Genomic DNA, 23,637 nt, shown 5'->3' on the forward strand with positions numbered 1-23,637 from the left:
CCACTTTATGTCTCTGGCATTAGTTGTAATGTCCCTTACTCCCTTCTTTCACTTCTGATTTTGAGTCTTCTTTTTTTTTCTTAGTTAATCTAGCTAAGGGTTTGTCAATTTTATTGAGCTTTTAAAAATACCAACTCTTAGTTTCTTTATTTTTTTTCCTATTGTTTTTCTGTTGCCTCAGTTTTATAATTTACTTCTTCTAGCTTTGGATTTAGTTTCTTTTTCTAGTTCCTTAAGGAGTGTAAAGTTAGGTTGTTTATTTGAGATATTTTTTAATTTGAGTGTTTATAGCTATAAAATTCCATCTTAGTACTACTTCCACTGTATCCCATAAGTTTTGCTATGTTATATTTTTATTTTAATTTTTCTCAACACATTTCCTGGTTTCTTTTGTGATTTCTTCTTTGACTCATTGATTAAGAGTGTGTTTGTAATTTCTACATATTTATGGATTTTCTAGTTTTCCTTCTGCTTTTGTTGATGTCTTGTTTCTATCCATTATGATCAGAAAAGATATTTTATATGATTTCAATTTTTGAAAATTAGTTTAGGTTTTTTTTTGTGGTCTAACATGTGGTCTGTCCTGGAGAACGTTGCATGTGCACTTGAGAATGTATATTTTTCTGTTGGCGGGAGGAGTATTCTATATATGTTTGTTAGGTTCACTTGCCGGTCATGTTGTTCAGGGCTACTATTTCTTTATTGATCTTTCATCTGGTTGTTTTATCTACTGTTGAAAGTGGGGCATTGAAGTGTCCAACTATTATTGTAGAATTGTCTATTTCTCCTTTCAATTCTGTCAATATTTGCTTCATATTTTCCTGGTTAATTGACCATTTTATCATTATATAATGTATTTTTTTTTTTGGTCTCGTAACAGTGTTCGACTCAAAGTCTATTTTGTTTAATATTAATATAGTTATCCTTGCTCTCTTTGGGCTACTATTTGCATGGAATATCTCCTTCCATCCTTTCACTTTCAGCCTAATAAGGAAAGATTTATTATTGCCATTTTGTTACTTTTCCTTACGTCTTGTGGCATTTTTTACTCCTCACTTCCTCTCTTAACTACTTTCCTTTGTTTTGGTTCTTTTGTAGTGATGTGCTTTGACTCTCTTCTCATTTTCTATTGTGTATATTCTATACATACTTTTTTTTGTGGTTACCGTGGTGGTTACATGAAACATCTTAAAGTTATAACAATCTATTTCAATTGCATACAATAACTCTGAGTAGTGGTAGCACCCTGGAGTCCCTTGATGTACAGTTTTGGAACCATGGGGTAAGCAAATTTTGTGCAGACCTGTTTGCTGCCTTTCTTTGAGGATATGTTTTAAATATGGGAATTGTATATTTCCAAGTTTTTACTTTTGATTTGCTGTCATTTTTTCTTCCTTAGTTATCTTTGCTTTTTTTCTTAGCTTCTCTTTCTATGGTATAATTCTTTAACTTTTCTTAATTGATGTATGCATTTTTACCTAAAGAAGCACTTCTTAGTAATAATTTTCTTCACTATCCATATGACAGTCTTTAGTACATGTAGGGACCGTGATATCCATTCCTTGTGCATCCAGAGAAATAGTAGACATAAATATAAGTGTTAGGATATCAGAAAATTTTTTAATTAAGCAATTTTTTGTTTTATTTATTTTTATTGTTGTTTTATTGTTTACTTGTTTATTTTAGTTTTAGAATATCAGAATTTTGAAGACTAGTTGTTATCAGCCATTAATGGAGACAAACTGTGTGTGCCGCACATGCTGCATTGTATCGTCTCTGAGTGGATTCCTACTTTTATGATGGCCTCCCTATAGACACTAACTTCTTTCTTGCTGGACCTGTCACTTGCTTTCCATCTGCCACTATGGGCCTCTATACCAGATTAGGCCCTTTCTTCTCTGTTGCTCTCCATTATATGAGCTCACAGCTGTGGCTCAGCATTTGGCTGCAGAGATTGGGTTTCATGGGAAGAATGCATGCATCCTTCTCTCTTCTCTCCCTCTGGCCTTGATGTTACATTCTAGTTGTATTCCTGCCATCCTGATTACTTGTTAACCTCTTAGGATTTTCTCATGGAATCTTTCTAAAACATAGAGGGAACAATTGGGAACTTCCTATTATAAAGGTTGTGAATTTGAAGAAGCTGTTGTTCAGTCACCTAGTCTTTTATTTGTCCTTCGCATTTGTGTCTTCCTCTCAGCATTTGAGAGAGTAGATAGGATAACATATGATTGATTGTGTTACCGTGTGAGCACACTGCTTCATCTTCCTAGTATTCTATGCAGGTCAAAGATGACTTTGCACAAAGAGAATCCTCTCAACTGCAAGACCCTAATGGAAGTGAGGAGGACATGCAGGAGACTCGGCATATGTAGCCTTTCCCTCTCCTCACCTTAGGCTTAGAGAGTCAAGAAATGGTTAAACACTGGCTTTATTAATATAAAGCTAGACAGAAAAGTAACTGCAGTAGTCTTAACTAGTGGAGCTCTGGGACTTTGTCCAAGGAAGACTTTCTAGACTGAGCAAGCCTGTTTAAAGTTCCTGTCCAGCAACTGTCTGAGACATTTATAGAACATCTGCCATGGCTGTTCATCTCTTAATGTGCTGTGAGGTGGAGGAGCCAGAATTATTCGAGAGGGCATCTGGTTGTTTGGGATTCTCTGAGAGAGGTGCCTTGATATGAGGTTGCTAAGTTTACTTCTTATGGTTTCTTTATCTAGCTTCTTAATTTCCCTTTGGTTATTAACAAGGAAAATATTAGAACTTGACAATGTGTAAGTTTAAAAAATTCCCAGATGTGTTTGCTTCATCAGCTCTTTATTTGTTTCATAAATTGGGACGGTAAAAAGGTGGCATTTGTTCATGCACATTTCAGTACTTGATGCCTGTGCCGGTTGTTCTATTATTGAGCAACTTAAACTGTCTGGCCTTTGCATACACTGGGTTGTAGGCACCAGAGTTGGTTAACAAAGTCCTATAAAGCTGTTTAGTTTCAAGTAGAAGTGTTTTGTTTTATTTTGAGGTTGTAGATAAACTTCGCATTCATATGTAGATAGTGAAAACATAAACAAATCATAGTATTTAAGAGATATTTAATAAAATTACCTAAATGAAAAATAGTGAGAACTTATAGAATCACACTAAATCATGTATCAATGAGGAATTCCACTTGACTATAAACAACAGGGTTCTGAGTGTAGTGTGGTTGAAAACTAAAGGTTTCATTTTCTCACACAAAGAAAAGTCAAGATAAATAGTTATTAGTCAAGATAAATATTTTGCCTTTGTTTCCTTTGGCTCAAGAAAATTTTCTACAGTTCTTTTGGCCTTTTCCTCACGGTTCTAAGATAGCTGCTGATGCTCCAGCAAGCATATCCACATTCTGGAAAGGAGGAAGAATGGATAGAGGATTTCCACTTATACCTGTTGACCAAGAAAAACATATGACTACTCATGGCTCCAAGGGAATCTTGGATATGTCATAATCACTACCTTCTATAAAATTTGAGTTGTTAGTAAGAAACAGTTGGTGAATGCATATCGGGGAGGCAACTAACATCACTGCTACAGATGAGATTTTCTTTTGATTTAAATATGAAATACTCTAATGGTTTAAAAAATTCTAAAATTATACTTTGTTTTGTTTAGATAACTATATAATCTCTTTATAATGTTGTAATTGGGAAAAAGTGAGAGATTGTGTCTTTTTTAGAATTATAGAAGGGCAGAAGAATGAAATAAGTCATTTTTTTAAAGCCCTGTATTATTCCTCATGTTTCAAGATATGTTGCCAATCAAATTGAAAGTCATCTAAGGACATAATATTTCTGAATTTATGAAAAGTAAGGAAAGAAGCTATTAAGAAACCAAGTACTAACACTTAAAAATGTGAACCTCAAATCAGTTCTATGCTTTGAAAGTTACACAATGTATTTTCAGTCTTCATAAAAGTCAAAGGTCCTTGGGAATGCTTACTGCATTCATAACTTTTGTAAACATTCCAGTCATCTTTGCTCTTGAACTGCCTGTTCTTTTACCCAGCATATTTTCCTAGAAATATTTTTTCTCTCTCACATAATAATGAATAGCAGAATGTGAGCAGATGAAACTCAGTTTTACCAAACTACTTTTCTTATTGTAGAGGAATGTTTTTCCAGTTCTTGTTCCAGTTCTTAGTCCTCAATATGATATGAATGCCAGGAAAGTTCTTTAAATGACAAATGAAATTATTTTTGCTTTATATATTTTTTTAAGATGATCATTTTTTTATTCACATACAGAATTAATCATTTGGCTTCTAGAATTGTCTCTAAATATCACCAATGGGTCAAATGAAATAAAAGTCTTACTTGTATTTCTTTCTTTTTTCAATAAATTATGGTTGCAGTCAATGCCAGCCTACTGTGTCACCTCAGAGTGAAACAGCACCAATTCCAGTTCCTACTCAGATAAGGAATTATCAGCGCATAGAGCAGAATCTTACATCTACTGCCAGTTCTGGCACAAATCTACATGGTTCTCCAAGGTAAGCTAGTATTTTTTTCCTTTTTAATTTTTTTTCTTTTCTTTTAAAATTTTGTCATTATAGAAAGATCTGTTACTTTTCATAGCTAACTTAAGTCTCTTACATATGTGTATAATGGAGGTGTACAAAATTGTACAAAAATTGAATAATAAAAATTTTTTTGTGATGGATCTATTTAAATAATACTTAAGCTTGGCTGGATAATATTATATATATATATATATTTGTCCACAAATAAAATTATTTTTAAGAATTGAGGAAGAATTTTTTAAAAAATGAAATCTCACCAGTTGTAGCAGATTATTTACATAGTTCTTCTACATCCTGAAACCTCATGAAGGCAGCAAAGGAATGACAATGGTGTTAAGTCCACAGAGACAAATAAAATAAGAATAAATGTTCAGTGGGTGAGAGATTTTAATAAATTTCTAGAAAACAGAAAGAGAATGGAAGATAGATGCCTGATACATAGCAGGGCAGGTGTAAATGTTCGTGCAATCAGAGATTCTGACAAAATGAAAGTAACTGTGCCCCATAGTACTCTTGGAGACCTAAATCTCAAGAGAACTTATAGTGGAGGGATGAAAATGAAGCATAAGGCTAAAAACAGAAAAAACTGTCTCTGAAGAAAATAGCAAGAATATTAAAAAAAGAAATTTATTTTAGAAATTAGTACCCTTAGACATAGGTTAGAGACTATATCCATAAATAATGAAATGCTGTTGAAAACAATCAAAATAAAAAGGACCTCCTGGACATTACAAAAATATAAAAACCAAAATGAAAATAAATGTTGGAACATAAAGTTGAAGTATCTGAAATAGGTGAATCAAATAAAAATGGAAAATACAGATAAATAATATTCTTCAAGGATTAATCAATATGGGCATTCCAGAAAGAACAAGTAAAATGATGAAGAAAATTTCTAGAAGATAGTCAAACTTTTTTCCAGAATTAGAGGATACAAGATTTTAGATTAAAAGGGCCCACCAAATAAATAGCTCAATGAATATAAAATGATCCTCATCATCTCATAGGATTAAATTGAGAAAACATCTACAGAGGGCATTTAGCAGTATCTATGAAAATAATTATTGCATGTACCTTTTGAACCAACACTTGAACTTCTGGTAACTTATTCTGCAGCTACATAGTCCTTGCCTATATGTGAAATTGCATTTATACAAAGTTGTTAATTGTTAGAATAGCAAAGGATGAGAAATAAGCCAAGTGCCCACCGATAAGGGACTGATTTATTATGGTCTGTCTATGATAGTGGAACACCTTACAAAAAGAGTAAAGGAACTTTCTATGTACTAAGGTAGAAACATTTTCAAGATATATTGTAAAATGAAAGAAGCAAAGTGATTAACAGTGTGTTTATTAGCAGTGGTTTTCAAAGTGTGGTCTGTGACTTCCTTTGTATAGGGGTCCATGAAGACAAAACTATTTTCATAACAACATTAGGACATTATTTGCTTTTTCGTTGTGTTGACATATGCACTGATGGTGCAAAAGCAACGATGGAAAACTGCTGGTGCCTTAAAATGATTCAAGGTAGTGGTACCCAACGGTACTGTTAGTCTTTATGTTCTTTACCACTACACACTTGTAATACCAAGGAATATCTTTAATGAAGCATTCAATAAAATAAAATAATTTTTATTATTATTTCTCTTTGAAAATCCTGACCTTGAGTGGAATGTGGGCATTAAGTACTTTTGCTGCATATTAGAGTAGTTGTCTTAAGGAAAAACACTTGTATGATTGTTTTAGTTGCAAACTGAACTAGCCACTTTTTCATGGAACATCATTTTTACTTGAAAGAACATCTGACAAACTATGATTATGAGTATTTGGTGGCCATTTTGTCAAAAACGAACCAAGTCTGTCATTTCATAGAAAACAAGTTACATAAAAGTTGAGCTCTTGAGCAGAGATTAGAATTTTGGAAAACTTGTATTCACCACTGTGATCTTGGCAACTTCTGTTATGTCTTGACAGCCTTTTCTGTTAAGATTGGTGGTGGTATTATGATATGAATGTGACTTTTTGGTGTTATATAATGTGTCAACTTTTGGCATAACAACATAATTCAGTCAACCAATATTTTCCAAATGATCAAATGTTTTAAAAAATCATGCACACATGAAAAGATTGATTCCAACTACAAGATACTTTGCAAAAGAGTGGAGTTTAATGTAATAGTATGGAATTTCACTGACGTGGTTTCAGATTCCACATTGTGACTAATCTTTTAGAAATGACAACTTGCTGAGTTTTGGTGTAATATCAAAGAAGAGTATCACAATTATCTGAAACTCCAACCAAAGTTTCCTCCCCTTTCCAGTTATATATCTGTGTAAGTATGGATTTCCTTCATATACTTCATCCAAAATAACATATTACATAATAGATTGAATGTAGAAACAGTTATAAGAATTCAACTGTCATCTGTTCAACTAGACATTATATAGAAATTAGCACATATATAAAATAATATCACACTCTCAGAAATTTATTTTGCTTTTGGAAGATATAATTATTTTTCATAATCTTATGTTACATGTAATAAATTTATTTTTAATGAATTAATCACAAAACTTTATCAGTTTTAACTTTTAATACAGTAAATATCAATAGATACAAGTCGCATAAATAACTATTCTCTGGGATCTTCAGTAATTTTAAGAATATAAAGGGGACCGAAGACTAAAAAGTTGAAAATGGTTGGTATGGTACATAACATACTACCTTTGTTAAGACAAGATGAAAATAAGATTATACAGTTGACCTTTGAACAACTCAGCGGTTGCACTTGAAAATCTGACTCCCCCAGAACTTAACTACTAATAGCTTACTGTTGACCAGAAGCCTTTCCGATAACATAAACTGTAGGTTAACACATATTTTGTATGTTATATGTATTATGAATAAAATAAGCCAGAGAGGAGAAAATATTAAGAAAATCATAAGAAAGAGAAAATACATTTACAGTATTTATTGAAAAAAGTCTTCATATAAGTGGACCCACGTTCAAGGGTCAACTGTATATTCAGTTTTTTATTTGCTTGTATATGAATTAAGGAACTCTGGAAAGACATTAGAAACTAAAAATAGTGGTAACCTTTTGAGTAGGACTGAAGAAGTGTTGAGAGTTAGGCAGACAGGATATAAGGATGAGAGAGAGACTTCACTATATAGTTTAATACATTTTATGTTTGTTCTGTGCGACTGTGTCACATTTTTTAAAAAATCTACTCCATGGTATGTTGTAGGAAGTTTGGGGCAGGGGAGGAAATACAGAAATAAAGACAGAGTCCTAGCACCTGCCAGAGAAGCAGTCATTTTATTTTGTTTTTTCAGATCTGCAGTGGTACGAAGGTCTAACACCAGCCCAATGGGCTTTCTCCGGTTGGGAGCCTGCTCTCCAGCGCCAGCAGACACAGTACAGACAGTTGGGCGAAGACTCTCTACTGGGTCTTCCAGGCCTTATTCACCTTCCCCTTTGGGTAAGGAGAGTTTAAAGCATTTGTTTTCAGTCTTTTTTCACTATGACAAATACGACACTCTCTTTAGGAACAGTGGTACACGACGGCAGTGCGTCTCGCTGATTGGGAACCATATCCCACCCTTTCAACTATACCCCACTCCTGACTCCCTCTTGAGAATCTCTGTATAAATCTGTTAGGACCTCTATTGGAAATATGATGATGCAAATAGATCTCATGGATAAAAAGCATCTTCATTAGGCTGGGGCTCAAAGCACAAAGCCAGAAACCCTAAGTTAAACTACATTAAATGCCTCTCCTACTTATCACTCAGATTTATGAGGTTTAAAAGACAATAATATACATAATAGCATTGGGTTATGTTCACCAGAGGTCTTCCAGCTCAGGGAAGGATATGATGGCAGCTTCATTACAATCTTCCCACCTCTTCTGGAAATCATATACAACAACAAAGAGAATGTTAAACAAACCAAAAGCAAACAGTAAAACAACAGCAACAACAAAAACCTAACCAAACAAACCTCACACCAACGTTTTAGTGAAACTAAGACAAAATGCTCCAACTTCAGAATACATGTAAGAGGCCAAAGCAACTAAGATCGCAGAATCTGAGAGAAACAACACTGATATGGAAGGACAGGTAGTACAGAGAGGGCTCAGTGGTGGCAGATCTCAAAATTGCAAAAAAAAAAAAAATTGTGTGTGTATGTGTGTGTGTAATTTTTAAAAGGAAAGGGTCCCCACCCTCAGCAAAAACTGCTGGAGTAGAAGAGGGAATGGGAGGAAATCTTGGGAGGTGGTAAAGTGAAAAGGATTGAAGTCGTACCCAGAAGCCCTGATTAAAACAAAAAACTACAATGATATATATCTTTTAAATTTATATCACTACTTCACCTGTTGCAATGGTTTCAAAGCTGTTTTTAGCTGAAAAATTTTTTTCGAACGAAATCTTGGCCCTCCCTCACCTCCTCACTAGCTCCTGAAGCAGTCCAAGGTCTCTAGAGACAAGTTCCAAAACTTACCCTTGCACTCAAAGAAAAGGCCCTTCCTCAGGATCTAATCTTTGCCTGCCCACCTAACCACTTGGTCATTGCCTCTTCTTTTTTTATAGACATATGTCTCTTGTCTGCTTAAATACCCTGAAGTCTTCCCCAGCTCTTCCTCTTGTTGGTTTAGGTTCTCAGAGGTAGATGCAGAGATGTGCAAGAGAGATTGGGGAAACACCTGTGACAGATAAAGGGGAAGAAGCAGTAGTTGACAGGGAGCCCCTTCAGACCACCATACAGATCTGACCCCTGTGAGGGAGAGAGGAAGGAAGGAGGAGTCCTGACTATAGTGAGCTCTAAGAAGGTTTTAACCTGGCTGAAGGAGTATCCCCAAGCACTAAGTTGTCCAGATTTCCTGACCTGCCTGAACCACATGTAGTCAATGGCTGGGAGCAGCCCTGGGAGCATGCCTTAGCAAGGAACATGGTGGATTCACAGAGACAACAGCTGGGCTGTCAGTCAGCTCCATAAGCCTCAAACACTTTGTATAAACTCTTTGTACTTCCGTATCTTAAAGATATACCTGCTATAGGCATTGGGTTATTTACATGGTTTTCTTTCCTAGTGATCTTCTTTGAAGGCAAGTTAGTTACATGGAACTTTTGATCTTAGTGTGCCTAGTACCTAGCACACTGGTTGCTTAGTGTTAGCTGAACTAAATCTGTGCCTAATTAAGTTTTGTAAACTATAGTGTATTGTGCAATTTGTGCATGTGTTGCCTGTTTTCATCCTTTATTGGTTTTGAATCATTTCTCATTCCTTTCCCTATTTTCCTCTTCACAGTTGGTACCATTCCTGAGCAATTTAGTCAGTGCTGCTGTGGACACCCTCAGGGCCATGAATCCAGGAGTAGAAACTCATCAGGTAGGAGACGTATTTGGTATATTAATAATTTTAATCCCATTATAAGTGTATTTGAATTATGTTTTTCTAGTCTTATCAAAAGTACAGAATTGATATGAAATATATTCTCTGCTATCCTGTTTTTTAGAATCTTGGTCTAACATGTTTTTAGATAGCCAATCAAATATCTCTTGGGTATATGATTATTTTATGAAAATAAGTCTTAGGAATTAATTAATTACCTAAATTTTGGTCATTGTCATACAGATAATGAAAAGCAATATAGGAAATGAAATTTTGTTACTTTGGTTAATACTGTTCTTAGTTAGAGCCACCAGTTGGCATCAGATAAAAAAGAAATATAGATGTTTATTTGCTTTATTATGTAATATATACATGCCTGTAAAGTATGTGTAAATTATACTTTTATAAGTCAAATTTTATTGTATGTGCATTTGAGGAGTTGGCCAGTTAAAGGAATTCTCTGTTACTTAGAAAACCACTCCTTTCTAAGTTAAGTTTTTCATATTCTCTTTCCTTCAAAATAAAACTTAGCTTCCTTCGGATCTAACATTTTACCACTAATTTTATTTACTTGTGTGTGTGTATATGTATATACACATATATACGTACATATAGGTCTGTGTGTGTGTGTGTGTGGTTGGTTGGTTGGCAGGGCCCAGTTCTGAAAAGTTATTTAAGATGAGGTTAAGAGCTTGGTAGCAAAAGCTCCTATTGGTGTCTTTTTGGGAAGATCACTAAGAAGATTTATATGTCCTTAATGTTATTGGTTGTAGTTTGGTTTGCAAGGAGTGCCAAAGAATTTGTAACTGGAGCTTAAAGCTTAGTGGACCTTAAATTGGCAACAATAAGGTCTGTGTGGGGGAATGCCCTTCTTGGCAACTGTTCATCATATCAGTACTCTATCTCCCAGACACTTGATATGGTGTCCCCTTAAGAGGCAAGACTACCTGAGGACAAATGTTTTCTTTGAAGAGAATATGGATACTTTAGGTTTTAAATGAATTTCATTAATGAAACGGGCAAATATAAATAAATTATCCATATGCTTGTTTTTTAAAACAAAATCCAGGAAAGGTGTATTATCTTTCTAATTTTATTTCCTAAATTACATATATATGTGTGTATATATATGTAAATTTTATATATATATATTTATTTTTTTTAAATAAAGGGTTATTCTGGGTTAGTTTGAAAAGTTTATTTTAGTTGCTGTTAGAGAATAATTACATTGATATACCCAAGTATATATTCATATAAAGGTATATCATTTTGTTGTTTTCATTAACTTTAACCATTTACTATATAGTTCTGTGTAGACCTTGCATTAATCAAAGTAGACCTTGCATTAATCTGAGTTATTTGATAGATGCTAATATACCTCCTGAGAATTCTATCTCCTGAAAATACCAGTGACAATGTACTTGTCATTTTTGTAAAGGATGACAAAAAATAATCTCTTGCCAAGTTAACACTTTTACAATATCTAATGAAAAACAAGGCATTCATTGGAATTCTCATTTTAAGAATTGTCTTAATTCTTAAATTTTTGCCATGTACTTCTTCACTTTGGGTTAACTTTGTATTTATTTTCTTGATAGGTTCTCCAGTGCCACAGACTCAGTCACCACAGTCTTTCTTACTGGGTGCTAGACTGCAGAGTACCCCCACCCTCACTGACATCTACCAGAACAAGCAGAAGCTCAGAAAGCAGCACTCTGACCCTGTGTGCCCATCCCATTCCGGGGCGGGGTACAGCTACTCACCTCAACCCAGTCGGCCTGGCAGCCTTGGGACCTCTCCCACCAAGCATGTGGGATCCTCTCCACGGAGTTCTGACTGGTTCTTTAAAACCCCTTTACCAACAATCATTGGCTCTCCTACTAAGGTGTGTTTATTAACATTTTGTAGGTGTTGTGACTTTGTGAAATTAACATTTGTGAAGTGGAACATAGGGCGCTGGATGGACAGTCAAGGTTCAACAACAGACCACAAGAGAAATTGAAATAGGGAAGTCTGTTACTCATAGATCCTGAAAGAAATACCAGGCACACCTCTGGGGGCCACACAGGGATATCGAGGCTGGGTACAGACAGAGAGAGATAGGACCTAGGTACATGCCTTTATTAGGGTTTTTGGGTAGAGTGCTTTGGGGTTCCTGGCTAAGGCTGATTGGTCAATTCAAATCAAAAGATCAGGGTTCTGGTGAGCTCCATGGGGGTCTTATATAAGGGGCACACAGGTAGGAGACGGTGAAGGAGACTCTTGATCACAAAGGCTTTTAGGGGAGTCACATCAGGAGCTTATATTTGCTGGTGACTGTGGCCTGCTATCTAGGGCATGCTATTGCAAGGGGGCTAGTGTCAGCTTAAGATCCCTGTAGGCCACTTGGCTAAACAAAATAGATGCAGAATCAGTAATACCATGTTCAGCTTAGCTGCACTCTCTATAGTAAGTCATGAACTAGTATAGTAAGTACTTTATGGAAAGGATCCATAATGAGAATGGCTACAATTTAATGAGCACTTGCTATGTGCCAGGCACAGTGTAAGTCCACACAATGTTTTATGTGCATTATCTTAATGAACTGTCCAACGTTACAGAGGTTGTAAGTAGAAGAGCCAGTATTTGAATCAGGTCTGATGAACTCCAGAGTCTAAGCTCCTGACTGTTTTGCCACGGAGCCTGACAATTCTGAATGCTTTATACTTTGTAATAACTAGCTTACATATGTTTCTTTAGGCCACAGCTCCTTTCAAAATCCCTAAAACACAAGCATCTTCCAACCTGCTGGCCTTGGTTACTCATCATGGGCCTTCTGAAGGGCAGTCTAAGGATGGGAATGACCCACGTGAATGCTCTCATTGTCTCCTAGTACAAGGAAGTGAGAGGCAGAAGTCTGAGCAACAGAACAAGGCAGTGTTTGGCAGGTAAAAGACACTGTTTCCTTCCAGCCTTAAACATGAAAATTGTAATAGCACATATATTCCTGTTATAAAAACACTAAGACCAAATTAGTAGCTGGTTTATGTAACGTGGTTAATGATATGAACTGTGTGCATTTAGAATCTCTGAAAACCATGCATGCTTCCTGTAACTGTGTAAATTACAGAGCTCTTCCTTTCTTCCTTAATTTCCTGAATATTCTATTTCTGCCTTTTGTTTATTTTGGTTATTGAAATTTATCTCTACCTTGAATTGTTTGGATCTATTTTTTGTCTTCTTGTTCTCTGACTTCCCATTGACCTTTTTTCTGGCTTAAAGTATACATTACTACTCTTCTTTTTAGATCTGTCAGTACTGGGAAATTATCAGATCAACAAATGAAGACACCTTTAGGTGGACATCAGGGCAGCACAGACAGTTTAAATACAGAACGACCAATGGATATAGGTAAGAAAAAGCTTGTTTTTTGTTTTTTGTTTTTTTTTTTAAGGCAAGTAATTTTTTAGCATATGCAACAAATTAACTTCCTATTGCCGCTGTAACAAATTAGAAGTTTGGTGGCTTAACACAACACAAAGGTATAATCGTACGGTTCTGGAGGTCAGACGTCTGGTCTGAAATGGGTCTCATTGGGCTAAAATCAAGAAGTTGACAGGGCTGCCTTCCTTCTGGAGCCTCTGGCGGGAATGCATTTTCTTGCCTTTTTCAGCTTCTGGATACTGCCCTCATTCCTTGGCTCATGGTCCCCTTCCATCTTGAAAGCCAGCAATGGCTAGTCTATAGACTCTAATGCCTCCTTACTCTACATTTAAAGGACTCTTGTGATTTCATGTACCTACTGGATAATCCAGAATTATCTCTTTCTTTTAAAGTCAACTGATTAGCAGTTCTAGTTCTATCTACAACTTTAATTTCCTTTTGCTATGTAATATAGCTTATTTAAAGGTTCCAGCATTAGGACAGGGACATCTTTGGCTGGAGGGTAGGGGTAATTATCTTACTTACCTGCTTCAGTTGACTGTTCATGAACTTACCCAGATTTCTTCACCCCATCCCTGTCATTTCATCTTCTTTCTAAGTAGGCTATTAAGAAAGGGGCTTGTTTAGCATCTTGATGATCAACAGCCTATGTGTTACAAGGAATTCTGACTGAGATTGTTTTTTATCAGTAGGATTATACTGGCTAAAGTTAGCTTAAATACACATGTACTCTTAAGCATTTCTTATATAGCAAGTAGAGCCTATAAAGAACTGTAAGTCACTGGGACCCCTGGTCCTTTAATAGTCATTCCAGGGACTGTTATGTCCATAGACACACATCTAGATTACTTGGTGTGCTTGTCAAGAGATACAAACAAAAGGCAGTTTCTAGACCTTAACTCAGGGTCTTTAATTAGATTTTCCGGGAATGGATTCTAGGAATCTGTGTCTTTAATAAGCTCCCCGTATGATTATTATGTACACCTAAATTTAAGAATCACTGTTATAACCTCTTTATTCTTTTCTTCTCTATAATTTTTTTATCGACTCCCCCAGCCATAAACAACTAAAGGAAGAAATATCTGACCAGCAGATATCTGATTGAGTGTGATTTCTAATCCAAAGGGAACATTTATAGGATTATAGGACCTTAGATTTCACTCCATTCTTTTTTTACTTGCATGATTTCTGGAGAGAAGTCCAGTGTAATTCTTACCCTTGTTCCTCTATGAGTAAGGTGAAAGTTTTTTTTTTTGTTTTTTTTTGCTTATTCCAAGATTTTTTCTTTGTCTTTGATTTTCTGCATTCAAGTATGGTATGCCTAAATGTAGATATTTTGGTATTCAAACTGCTTGGTGGTGTTATGAGATTTTTGGATCTGTGGTTTGCTTCTGTCATTAATTTTGGAAAATTCTCAGTCATTACTACTTTAAATACTTCTGCTGTTCTTCTCTTCTCCTTCTGATATTCCTATTATGTGCATATTATTACTTTGTAGTTGTCCCACAGTTCTTAGATATTCTGTTGTTTGGGTTTTTTACATCTTACTCTTTGTTCTTTAGTTTTGGAAGTTCCTATTGACATATCCTCAAGTTAACTGATTCGCATTAGCCATGTCTGGTCTATTGATGAGCTAATCAAAAAGCATTTATTCATTTATATTTCAGTGATTTTGATTTATAGTGTTTCCTTTTGATTCTCACAAAGTGTTCATCTTTCTGCTTATGTTACATGCTGTTTCTTTTTTCCATTAGAACCCTTAGCATATTAGTAATCATAGTTATTTTAAATTTCTGTTCTGATAATTTCACTATTTGTGCTATATCTGAGTCTAGTTCTAATGCTTGCTCTGTCTCTTCTTTTCAAATTGTTTTTACCTATTAGCTTACCTTTTAATTTTTTGTTAAAAGCCAGACATGAGCAAGACACTAGATAAAAGGAATTGAGTTAGTGTGACATTTTTTGTTAATCTGGCTAGGAATTGGGCTGTGTTTAGTGTTTGCTGTAGCTGTAGGTGTTAGAGACTAAACTTTTCTCTGATGTCCTTTTTTAATCTCCTTTGTCTTTGAGTTTCCCTAGATATCCCTTCTTAAATAACATCTGAATCTTGCCTAACCATATTTTCTAAGAGTTATAGTTTAGCTCTTACATTTAGGTCTATGATCCACTTGACTTAATTCTTGTGGATAATGTGTAGGGATCCAGCTTCATTCTTTTGTATGTGGTTATTCAGGGGTCCCAGCACCATTTATTTTATTTTTTTATTATTTTATTTTTTTTATAGTGACAGTTAACAAAATCCGATTAGTTTCAGCTGTACATTTTGACAGTAAGGCATATATATATTTACATTGTGTGTTCTTTCAGTCACCACATATTTGATCCCTTTTACCCTGTCTACCTCCTCGCTCCGGTAACCACTAGGTCTGTTGTCCATGTCCATGAGACTCTGTTTGTTTGTCCTGTTCATTTGTTGCTTTTAGGTTTATATCCCACATATAAATGATATCATGTGATTTTCAACTTTTTCTGTCTGGCTTATTTCGCTTAGCATGATTATCTCAAGGTCCATTCATGTTGTTGCAAATGGCAGTATTTCATCTCTTCTTATGGCTGAGTAATATTCCACATATGTGTATATGTACCACAGCTTCTTTATCCAGTCATCTATCGTAGGACACTTCGGTTGCTTCCATGTCCTGGCCACTGTGAATAATGCTGCTATGAACATCAGTGTGCAAATATCTTTTCGGATATGGATTTTCACATCTTTGGGGTAAATACCTAATAGAAGGATTGCCGGATCATATGGTAGATTAATTCTTAGTTTTTTGAGGAACCTCCATACTGTTTTCCATAGTGGCTATACCAGTCCTACCAGCAGTGTATGAGGGTTCCTTTTACTCCTCATCCTCTCCAATATTTGTTATTACTTGTTCTGTTGATTACAGCCATTCTAACATGTGTGAGATGGTATCTCATTGTGGTTTTGATTTGCATTTCCCTAATAGCTAGCAATGTTGAACATCTTTTCCTATGTTTGTTGGCCATTTGTATGTCCTCTAGAGAGAAGTGTCTGTTCAAGTCCTCTGCCCATTTTTTGATTGGATCGTTTGTTTTTTTGTTGTTATTGAGTTGTATGAATTTTTCTAATATTTTAGTATTAGGCCTTAATAGCAGTCACTGCTTGCAAATATATTTTCCCATTCGGATGGTTGTCTCTTTATCTATTTGACGGTTTCTTTTGTTGTGCAGAAGCTTTTCAGTTCGATGTGGTCCCATTCATTTATTTTTCTTTTACTTCCCTTGCCTTTGAGGTCCAATTCATAAAATCCTCTTTAAGTCCAAGATCCTTGAGTTTAGTTCCTATTTTCTTCTATGCATTTTATTGTTTCAGGTCTTATATTCAGGTCCTTAACCCATTTCCAGCACCATTTATTAAAAAGACTATTCTTTCCATCATCGAATTCTTTTGCCAGCCTTGTAAAAAAAAAATTAGTTGACCATAAAGCATTTATTTCTTATTTCATTAATCCGTATATCTGTTTGTATGCTGGCACCATACTTACTGCCTTGATTACTGTAGCATTATAGTAAATTTTGAACCATGAAATGTGAGTCTCTACCTTTGTTCTTCTTTTTCATGATTGTTGGTTATCCTGCATCTTTGAGTTTCCATTATGAATTTTAGCATCATCATACCTATTTCTGCAAACCTGCTAGAATTTTGATAGAAATTTCATTAAATCTATAGATCGATGTGGAGAGTATTGCAATCTTAACAATTTTCAGTTGATTTTTGAACATGGGATTTCTTTCCATTTATTTAGGTCTTTAATTTATTTCATCAGTGTTTTATAGTTTTTAGAATACAACTTCTATACTTGTTTTGTTAAATTTATTTCTAATTATTTTTGGTGTCATTTTAAATGGAATTGTTTTCTTAATGTCATTTTCAGATGGTTTATTGTCAATGTAAAAGAAATACAATTGAGTTTGCGTATCACTCATATACCCTGCAACCTTACTGAAAACATTTATTAGTTCAAATAGTTTTCTAGTGTATTACTTAGGATTTTCTATACACAAGATCCTGCCACCTGTGAACAGAGGTAGTATTTTCTTTTTAATCTGGATGCCTTTTATTTATTTGTTTTTTGCCCATTTGCCTTAGCTATAACCTCAGATACAATATTAAGTAGAAGTAGTGAGAGCAAACATCCTTGTCTTGTTCCTGATCTTGATGGGAAAGCTTTTAGTCTTTCATTATTTAGTATGATGTTAGTTTTGAGTTTTTCATAGATGCTGTTTATTAGCTGAGGAAATTCATTTCTGTTTCTAGTGTAATGAGTATTATGTGTTTCATTAATTGATTTATTGCATGTTAACCCCCCCTTTGCAATCCAAGGATAAATCCCACTTGGTTTTGTTATGATCCTTTTTTTGTGTTGCCAGATTCAGATTGCTAGGTTTTTTGTTTTTGAGGTGTCTGCATCTATACTCATAGTTATTACTCTATAGTTATTTTGTGATGTCTTTGTCTGGTTTTGATATCATGGTAGGACTGGCCTCAAAGAATGAATTGAGATTGCTTCATGCCTCTTCAGATTCTTGGAAGAGATTGTAAAGAATTGGTATTCTTTAACGTTTGGTAGAATTATCCTGTCAAGCTGAGACCAGGCTTTTCTTTGTGAGAAGTTTTTGATTACTAGTTCACTCTCTTTACTTGTTATAGATCTATTCAGATTTTTAAGTTCTTGTTACTTTCTAGGAATTTGTTCACTTCATCTAAGTTATCTGATTTTTTGGCATACAATTGTTCATAATATTCCCTTAAACTCCTTTTTATTTCTCTAAAGTCAGTAGTGATGTCCACTCTTAATTTCTGATTTTAATATTTGAGTCTTCTTTTCTTTCTGATTCAGTCTAGCTAAAGCCTTGTGAATTTTGGTATTTTCAAAGAACCAACTTTTGACTTTGTTGATTTTCTCTATTTTACTATTCTCCATTTCATTGATTTCTACTCTAAACTTCCTTCTGCTTGCTTTAGGTTTAGCTTGCTCTTCTTTTTCCTTCTTTAACTACTGCTTTAGCTACATCCCATAAGTTTTGGTATATTATGTATTTATTTTAATTCATATTATTTTCTAATTTCCCGTGTGATTTTTGTCTTTGATCGTTGGTTATTTGAGAATTGTTCAATTCTCACATATTTGAGTCCACTAAATTTCCTTCTGTTATTGATTTTAATTTTATTCTACTTTGGTTGGAGAACTACTTTGCTGAATTTCAGTCATTTAAAATGTATTAAGGATTGTTTTATCACCTAAAATATGGTTTCATCTCAGAAAATATTTTCTGAGAAGAATGTGTATTCTGGTGTTGCTGGGTATAGTGTTCTAAAGATATGTTAGGTCCAGTTGATTTATATTTCCTTGATAATACTCTGCTTACTCGTTCTGTTATTTAAATTAGGGAATTGAATTCTCCAGCTGCCATTGTTGAATTGTCTATTACTCGCCAGTCATTTTGCTTTACATATTTTGGGGTTTTATGGTAAGGTGCGTGTATATTTATAATTGTTATATCTTTCTGATAAAGTGATGCTTTTTAAATTATAAAATGTTCTTTATTTTTTTGTTTGTTTGTTTTAAAGTCTAATTTGTCTAATATTAATATAACCCATAGCTTTCCTATGGTGGTTGTTTTCATGATTTATCATTTCTAATCCTTTTATTTTAAATCTATTTGTATTTTTGAATCTAAAGTATGTCTTCTGTATACACATGGTTGAGTCTTGTTTATTTACTCTAGTCTGACAATCTCTACCTCTTGATTGGATTGTTTAATCCATTTATATTTAATGTTATTACTTACATAGTTAGATTTCTATTTGCATTTTACTTTTCGTTTTCTATACATGTCATGTCTTTTTTTTCCTCTGTTCTTCCTTTACTGCTTTCTTTTGCATTAGGTGAATATTTTCCAGTGTAGCATTCTGTTCCTTTTATTGAATGTTTTTCACTTTATTTTCTTACTGTTTATGTACAATATACATATGTTATTAGAATCTACTTCAGAATTACATTAATTCCAATTACATACTGTTATATAACTCCTAGATAGCTCTATTCCCCTCCCATTTGTAGTGCTAATATTTTCTTTTAAAGAGGATAAGAAAGGAGATCAAGTATATATATATAGTTTGTTATATTAACTTTCTTATTTACCACTTCAGTTTTTCTGTGTGTATATTTGAGTTATATGGTGTCACTTGCTTATTCCAATATACTTTTGTTCCTACCTGCTTTTATTGTGCTCTCATTATCAAATATGTTCTATATCTATATCTTATAGGCCCGATGAAACATTATAAACATGTTGTTTTATATGGTTGCTTTTTAAGCCACCTTAAGAGAGGTGAAGAAATATGAAATTATACTGTGTTGTATAATTATGTTATTACCTTTATCAGCCCTCTTTTCTTCCCCCATGTAGACTGAAATTCTTCCCATCTGGGGTGAGTTGCTTTCGACTTGAACTTCTCTTTGTATTTCTTATAAAGTAGGTCTCCTAGTAACAAATTCTCCCAGCTTTTGGTTATTTAGGAGTGTATTTTGCCTTCATTTTTGAAAGGGCTTTGCTCGATTGACAGTTTTTTTCTTTAGGCACTTTAAATCTGACAATTCATTGCCCACTGGATTCCATTGTTTCTGCTCATAGTTAACTATTAATCTTATTGGGTTACTTTGTGCGTGAGAAATCTCAAGATTTTCTTTGGCTTTTACTGTTTTACTGTTTGTTTCTGGTGTGGATTCTTTGAGTTTATCTTTTGAGTTTGTTGAGCTTCTTCAATATATAAGATTGTTTTCCCTCAAACTTGAGAAGTTCTCAGCCATTATTTATTTGGATATTTTTTCTGCTGCTTTCTGTCCTCCCCTTCTGATACTTTCATTATTTACATGTAGGTACATTTAATGTTGTCTTATATTTCTCTAAGGCTTTGTTCAGTTTAGTTCATTCTCTTTTCTCTCTTTTCTTCAGATTACATAATCTCTATTGGTCTTCAAGTTCATGGTTTGTTTGTTTTTTTTCTGTCACTTCATAGTTGCCGTTGAACCTCTGTAGTGAATTTTCATTTCAGTTATTGTTTTTTTAAGTCCAGAATTTTCATTTGGTTCTTTTTTAATAATTTCTCTTTTTATTAATGTTCTCCATTTGATGAGACGTTTGTTATCATGTTTTCCTTTACTTCTTTAAGTGTGGTTTCCTTTAGTTACTTGAACATGTTTAAAATAGTTGCTTTGAAGTCTGTGCCAATTTTGACATTTGAGCCCTCTCAAAGGCAGTTTCTGTTGCCTGCTTTTTTCTTACTGTGTATGGTAACTCTTTATTGTTTATTTTCATATATCATAATTTTTTGTTGAAAACTGGACGTTTTAGATAATATTTTTGTAGCAATTCTAGATGCTGATCCCCTAGTCCCTCACCCTGTGACTTGTTGGTTTTAGCTTGTTTATTTATTTAGTCTTGGCTGGACTATTTTGGTGATGTCTGTTTGCCACATAGTGTGAAACCTCTGATGTTGATCCTGAGAGGGCACAGCCTTGGGCATGTGTACAGTTACCCCGGGCTAACAGTGATTTTAGCAGGACTCTATTTCTCTGATCTCTCAGGCTGTCTACCTCTGTTGTTATCATACCCAACTCAAAGCCTCCACTAATTATCAACTGATTGCTCTCTTGTTTTTGACAATATTGTTGGGGTATAAATTGTTCCACTGTCTTATTTAATTAAATTCTAGCCCTTTTGCACAAGTAGTCTCTAAAACCAGTCTTTGAGCCTTGTTCTGACCATAGGAGGGCTCTTCTTTGCTGTCTCTGTCCCTGGTTCTCTCTGTTAAAACTTCTAGATGGTCTCTTTGTTAGCTTATTCTTCTCATAGAGCTACAAACTTCCTCTTATTTGCTTACCGTCACAGCCTTCCTTGTTTTGACAGTGCACTTAGGTATGAACTTCCTCATGATCCGTTTCAAATAAAGTCAGTTTCCTTGGGGAGAGTTTCAGAAGTCTCTGTTCTCTGCCTCCCTCAGCCCAGGGGAAATCCTGTGCACCATTACTCTAGAGCTAGGCATGAGAACAGTGGCTCATTTCTCTTAGAGTGACATCCCTGCTTTGTGAGCTAGGTGATGGGTAGGGGTGCAAGCCTCTGGTCTTCTTGGCTTATTTCTACTGGCATGGAACTGGAGCGAGGGCAATAAGGGCCCTAGTGTTTGATCTACTCTCCTAGGTTAGAGCTTCTACCTCATGAGAAAGGGCCGGGTGGAGAAACAGTTCTTACTGAGATGTAGTAGATATTCTTGAATAAATGTTACATTTCCTGTTTGCCCTCAGGACAATTTCTAGAGACTTTAGATGGTTATTTTTTAAAAAATAATTTTCACCAATTTTGGTTGTTTCAATGGGGAGCAAGTCTGCTGTGCTCATCACATTTCACACTGCTCTTCTGGAAGTCGTTTCTTCTTTATGCTTTTTACCAAAGTCACTAGAAGTTGGGACAATTTTTGAAAACAGCTTATCTGAATAACCATATAATGTCTCATTCTTTTTTACAAATAAATTTCATAGAGCTTATAAGTTCTACATGAATATATGTAGAATATATTCTACATATATTATAATTCTACATATATTATTATAATAGAATATGTTATAATTTAAGTCCAAGTTTATGGATGTGAAACCATAATATTTTTTCTTAGTATTTAGGCATACATTTCTGAGACATACATTTAGGCATACATTTCTTGTATAATTTTTATTCTTTTTCCTTTCTCTTTTCCACATGAACTTTATTATTGTCATTTGAAGTTACAGATTTTTTTTTCTAATTATGTAGTTTAATTTTCTGAAAACAAAAGTTCTTATAGCAAAATTTAAGACCTCAGGAAATAAATAGGGTCATTGACTCTTAAAATATACCCATGACCATCTTTAAATACTTTTATACCTACTAGAATAAAATCATAAAGTTTTTACATTAAGTAAAGAGAATATCTATGTCATTTTGTATATCTGTGTAACAATAGGTACTATTTAATTAATTTCCACTTACTGTTCCCTTGCTCTCTAGATTTTTATGAACCCTCTCTTCTGCCATTAATTGGATACTTTAAGTTTGCTCTGCTGTTACAAAGTGGACACTGAGAAGCAATTATTTTCTGTATGTGATTCAGTGTCTCTCCTTTAAACTTATGATTCATGTTGTTAACTCCTGCCTCCATTCTGTGGTCTCAGAAATGTAATGTTTTTCAGATGCTTGAATGTGAAAATGCTTTTGGACAACTTTGATTCTTAATTTGTTGGATGGGAGATTTTTCACCTTATCTTCATTTAGCCCAAGCTCAGCCCATCAGGCCTCTTTGACACCTGTCCCACCTCCCTTTCTTCCTGACAGATGTAAGGGTGAGATTCTAAGGTATATCTGTACTTTGACTCAATTTTCTACATCTGTCTAAAGCTCTGTTTGCTATGGAGACTCCTGATCCTCCCTTAAGCTTTAACACACATTTTTATTCCCTATTCTTGGATTTCCACTTTTTCAAATTATCCTCACAGGTGTGACTGCAGTTCATATATTTTAGAAGTATACAGAAGTAACTCAAAATACTAGGCTTTGGTGTCAAGAAGATTAACAGCCATGAAGAGATTACTATAAAATATTGTTAATGGATATCTGTAATGACTGCTTATTGTAAAAAAAAAAAAAAAAAAAAAAAACACAAAAAACAAAAAAAACCCCACTAATAACAAAAGTAAAGGTCTCCCTATAATTCAACCCCCAAATATAAACACTATCAAAGTAATATAACTTTTTGTATACTTTTTGTTGTAGCCCCTGTAGGAGCCTGTGGTGTACTGGCACCTCCTATGGGAACAGCAGCAAGTTCCAGGGCTGTCCTGTTTACTGTAGGATCTCCTCCACACAGTGCCACGGCCCCTACTTGTGCCCATATGGTCCTTCGAACAAGAACAACCTCAGGTGAATTGTCTTATTACAGTCTTTGGCTAGTGTTTGGAGTGTAGTGGTCTGAGAATGACTTAATTATATAACTTAGACAAGTCACTTGACCTCTCTGGACATCAGTTTCTTTTTTTCAATGACATGGAGATAACTATTTTCTTTACCTTAAAGGGTTATAAGGAGTTAATCAGGCAATATTTGTTGAATAAAAAACTTTATGAAATAAAAGTACTATATTATA

At 34.5% G+C, this 23,637-nt stretch overlaps 1 protein-coding gene across 2 annotated transcripts in view; it reads left to right on the forward strand.

Moving 5' to 3' along the window:
- ULK2 (unc-51 like autophagy activating kinase 2) overlaps nucleotides 1-23,637 on the forward strand; it is a 94,080-nt gene that overhangs the window by 58,582 nt on the left and 11,861 nt on the right. For both annotated transcript variants that reach the window (XM_006908416.3, XM_025044363.1), the window contains exons 15-21: nucleotides 4,388-4,525; nucleotides 7,892-8,037; nucleotides 9,867-9,947; nucleotides 11,549-11,835; nucleotides 12,690-12,877; nucleotides 13,237-13,340; nucleotides 23,268-23,414. In XM_006908416.3, coding sequence (XP_006908478.1) covers nucleotides 4,388-4,525; nucleotides 7,892-8,037; nucleotides 9,867-9,947; nucleotides 11,549-11,835; nucleotides 12,690-12,877; nucleotides 13,237-13,340; nucleotides 23,268-23,414 — 1,091 coding nt within the window. The remainder of the gene's footprint in view (nucleotides 1-4,387; nucleotides 4,526-7,891; nucleotides 8,038-9,866; nucleotides 9,948-11,548; nucleotides 11,836-12,689; nucleotides 12,878-13,236; nucleotides 13,341-23,267; nucleotides 23,415-23,637) is intronic.

This window comes from Pteropus alecto, unplaced genomic scaffold (assembly GCF_000325575.1).
Source record: "Pteropus alecto unplaced genomic scaffold, ASM32557v1 scaffold52, whole genome shotgun sequence".
Classification (NCBI taxonomy): Eukaryota; Metazoa; Chordata; class Mammalia; order Chiroptera; family Pteropodidae; genus Pteropus; species Pteropus alecto.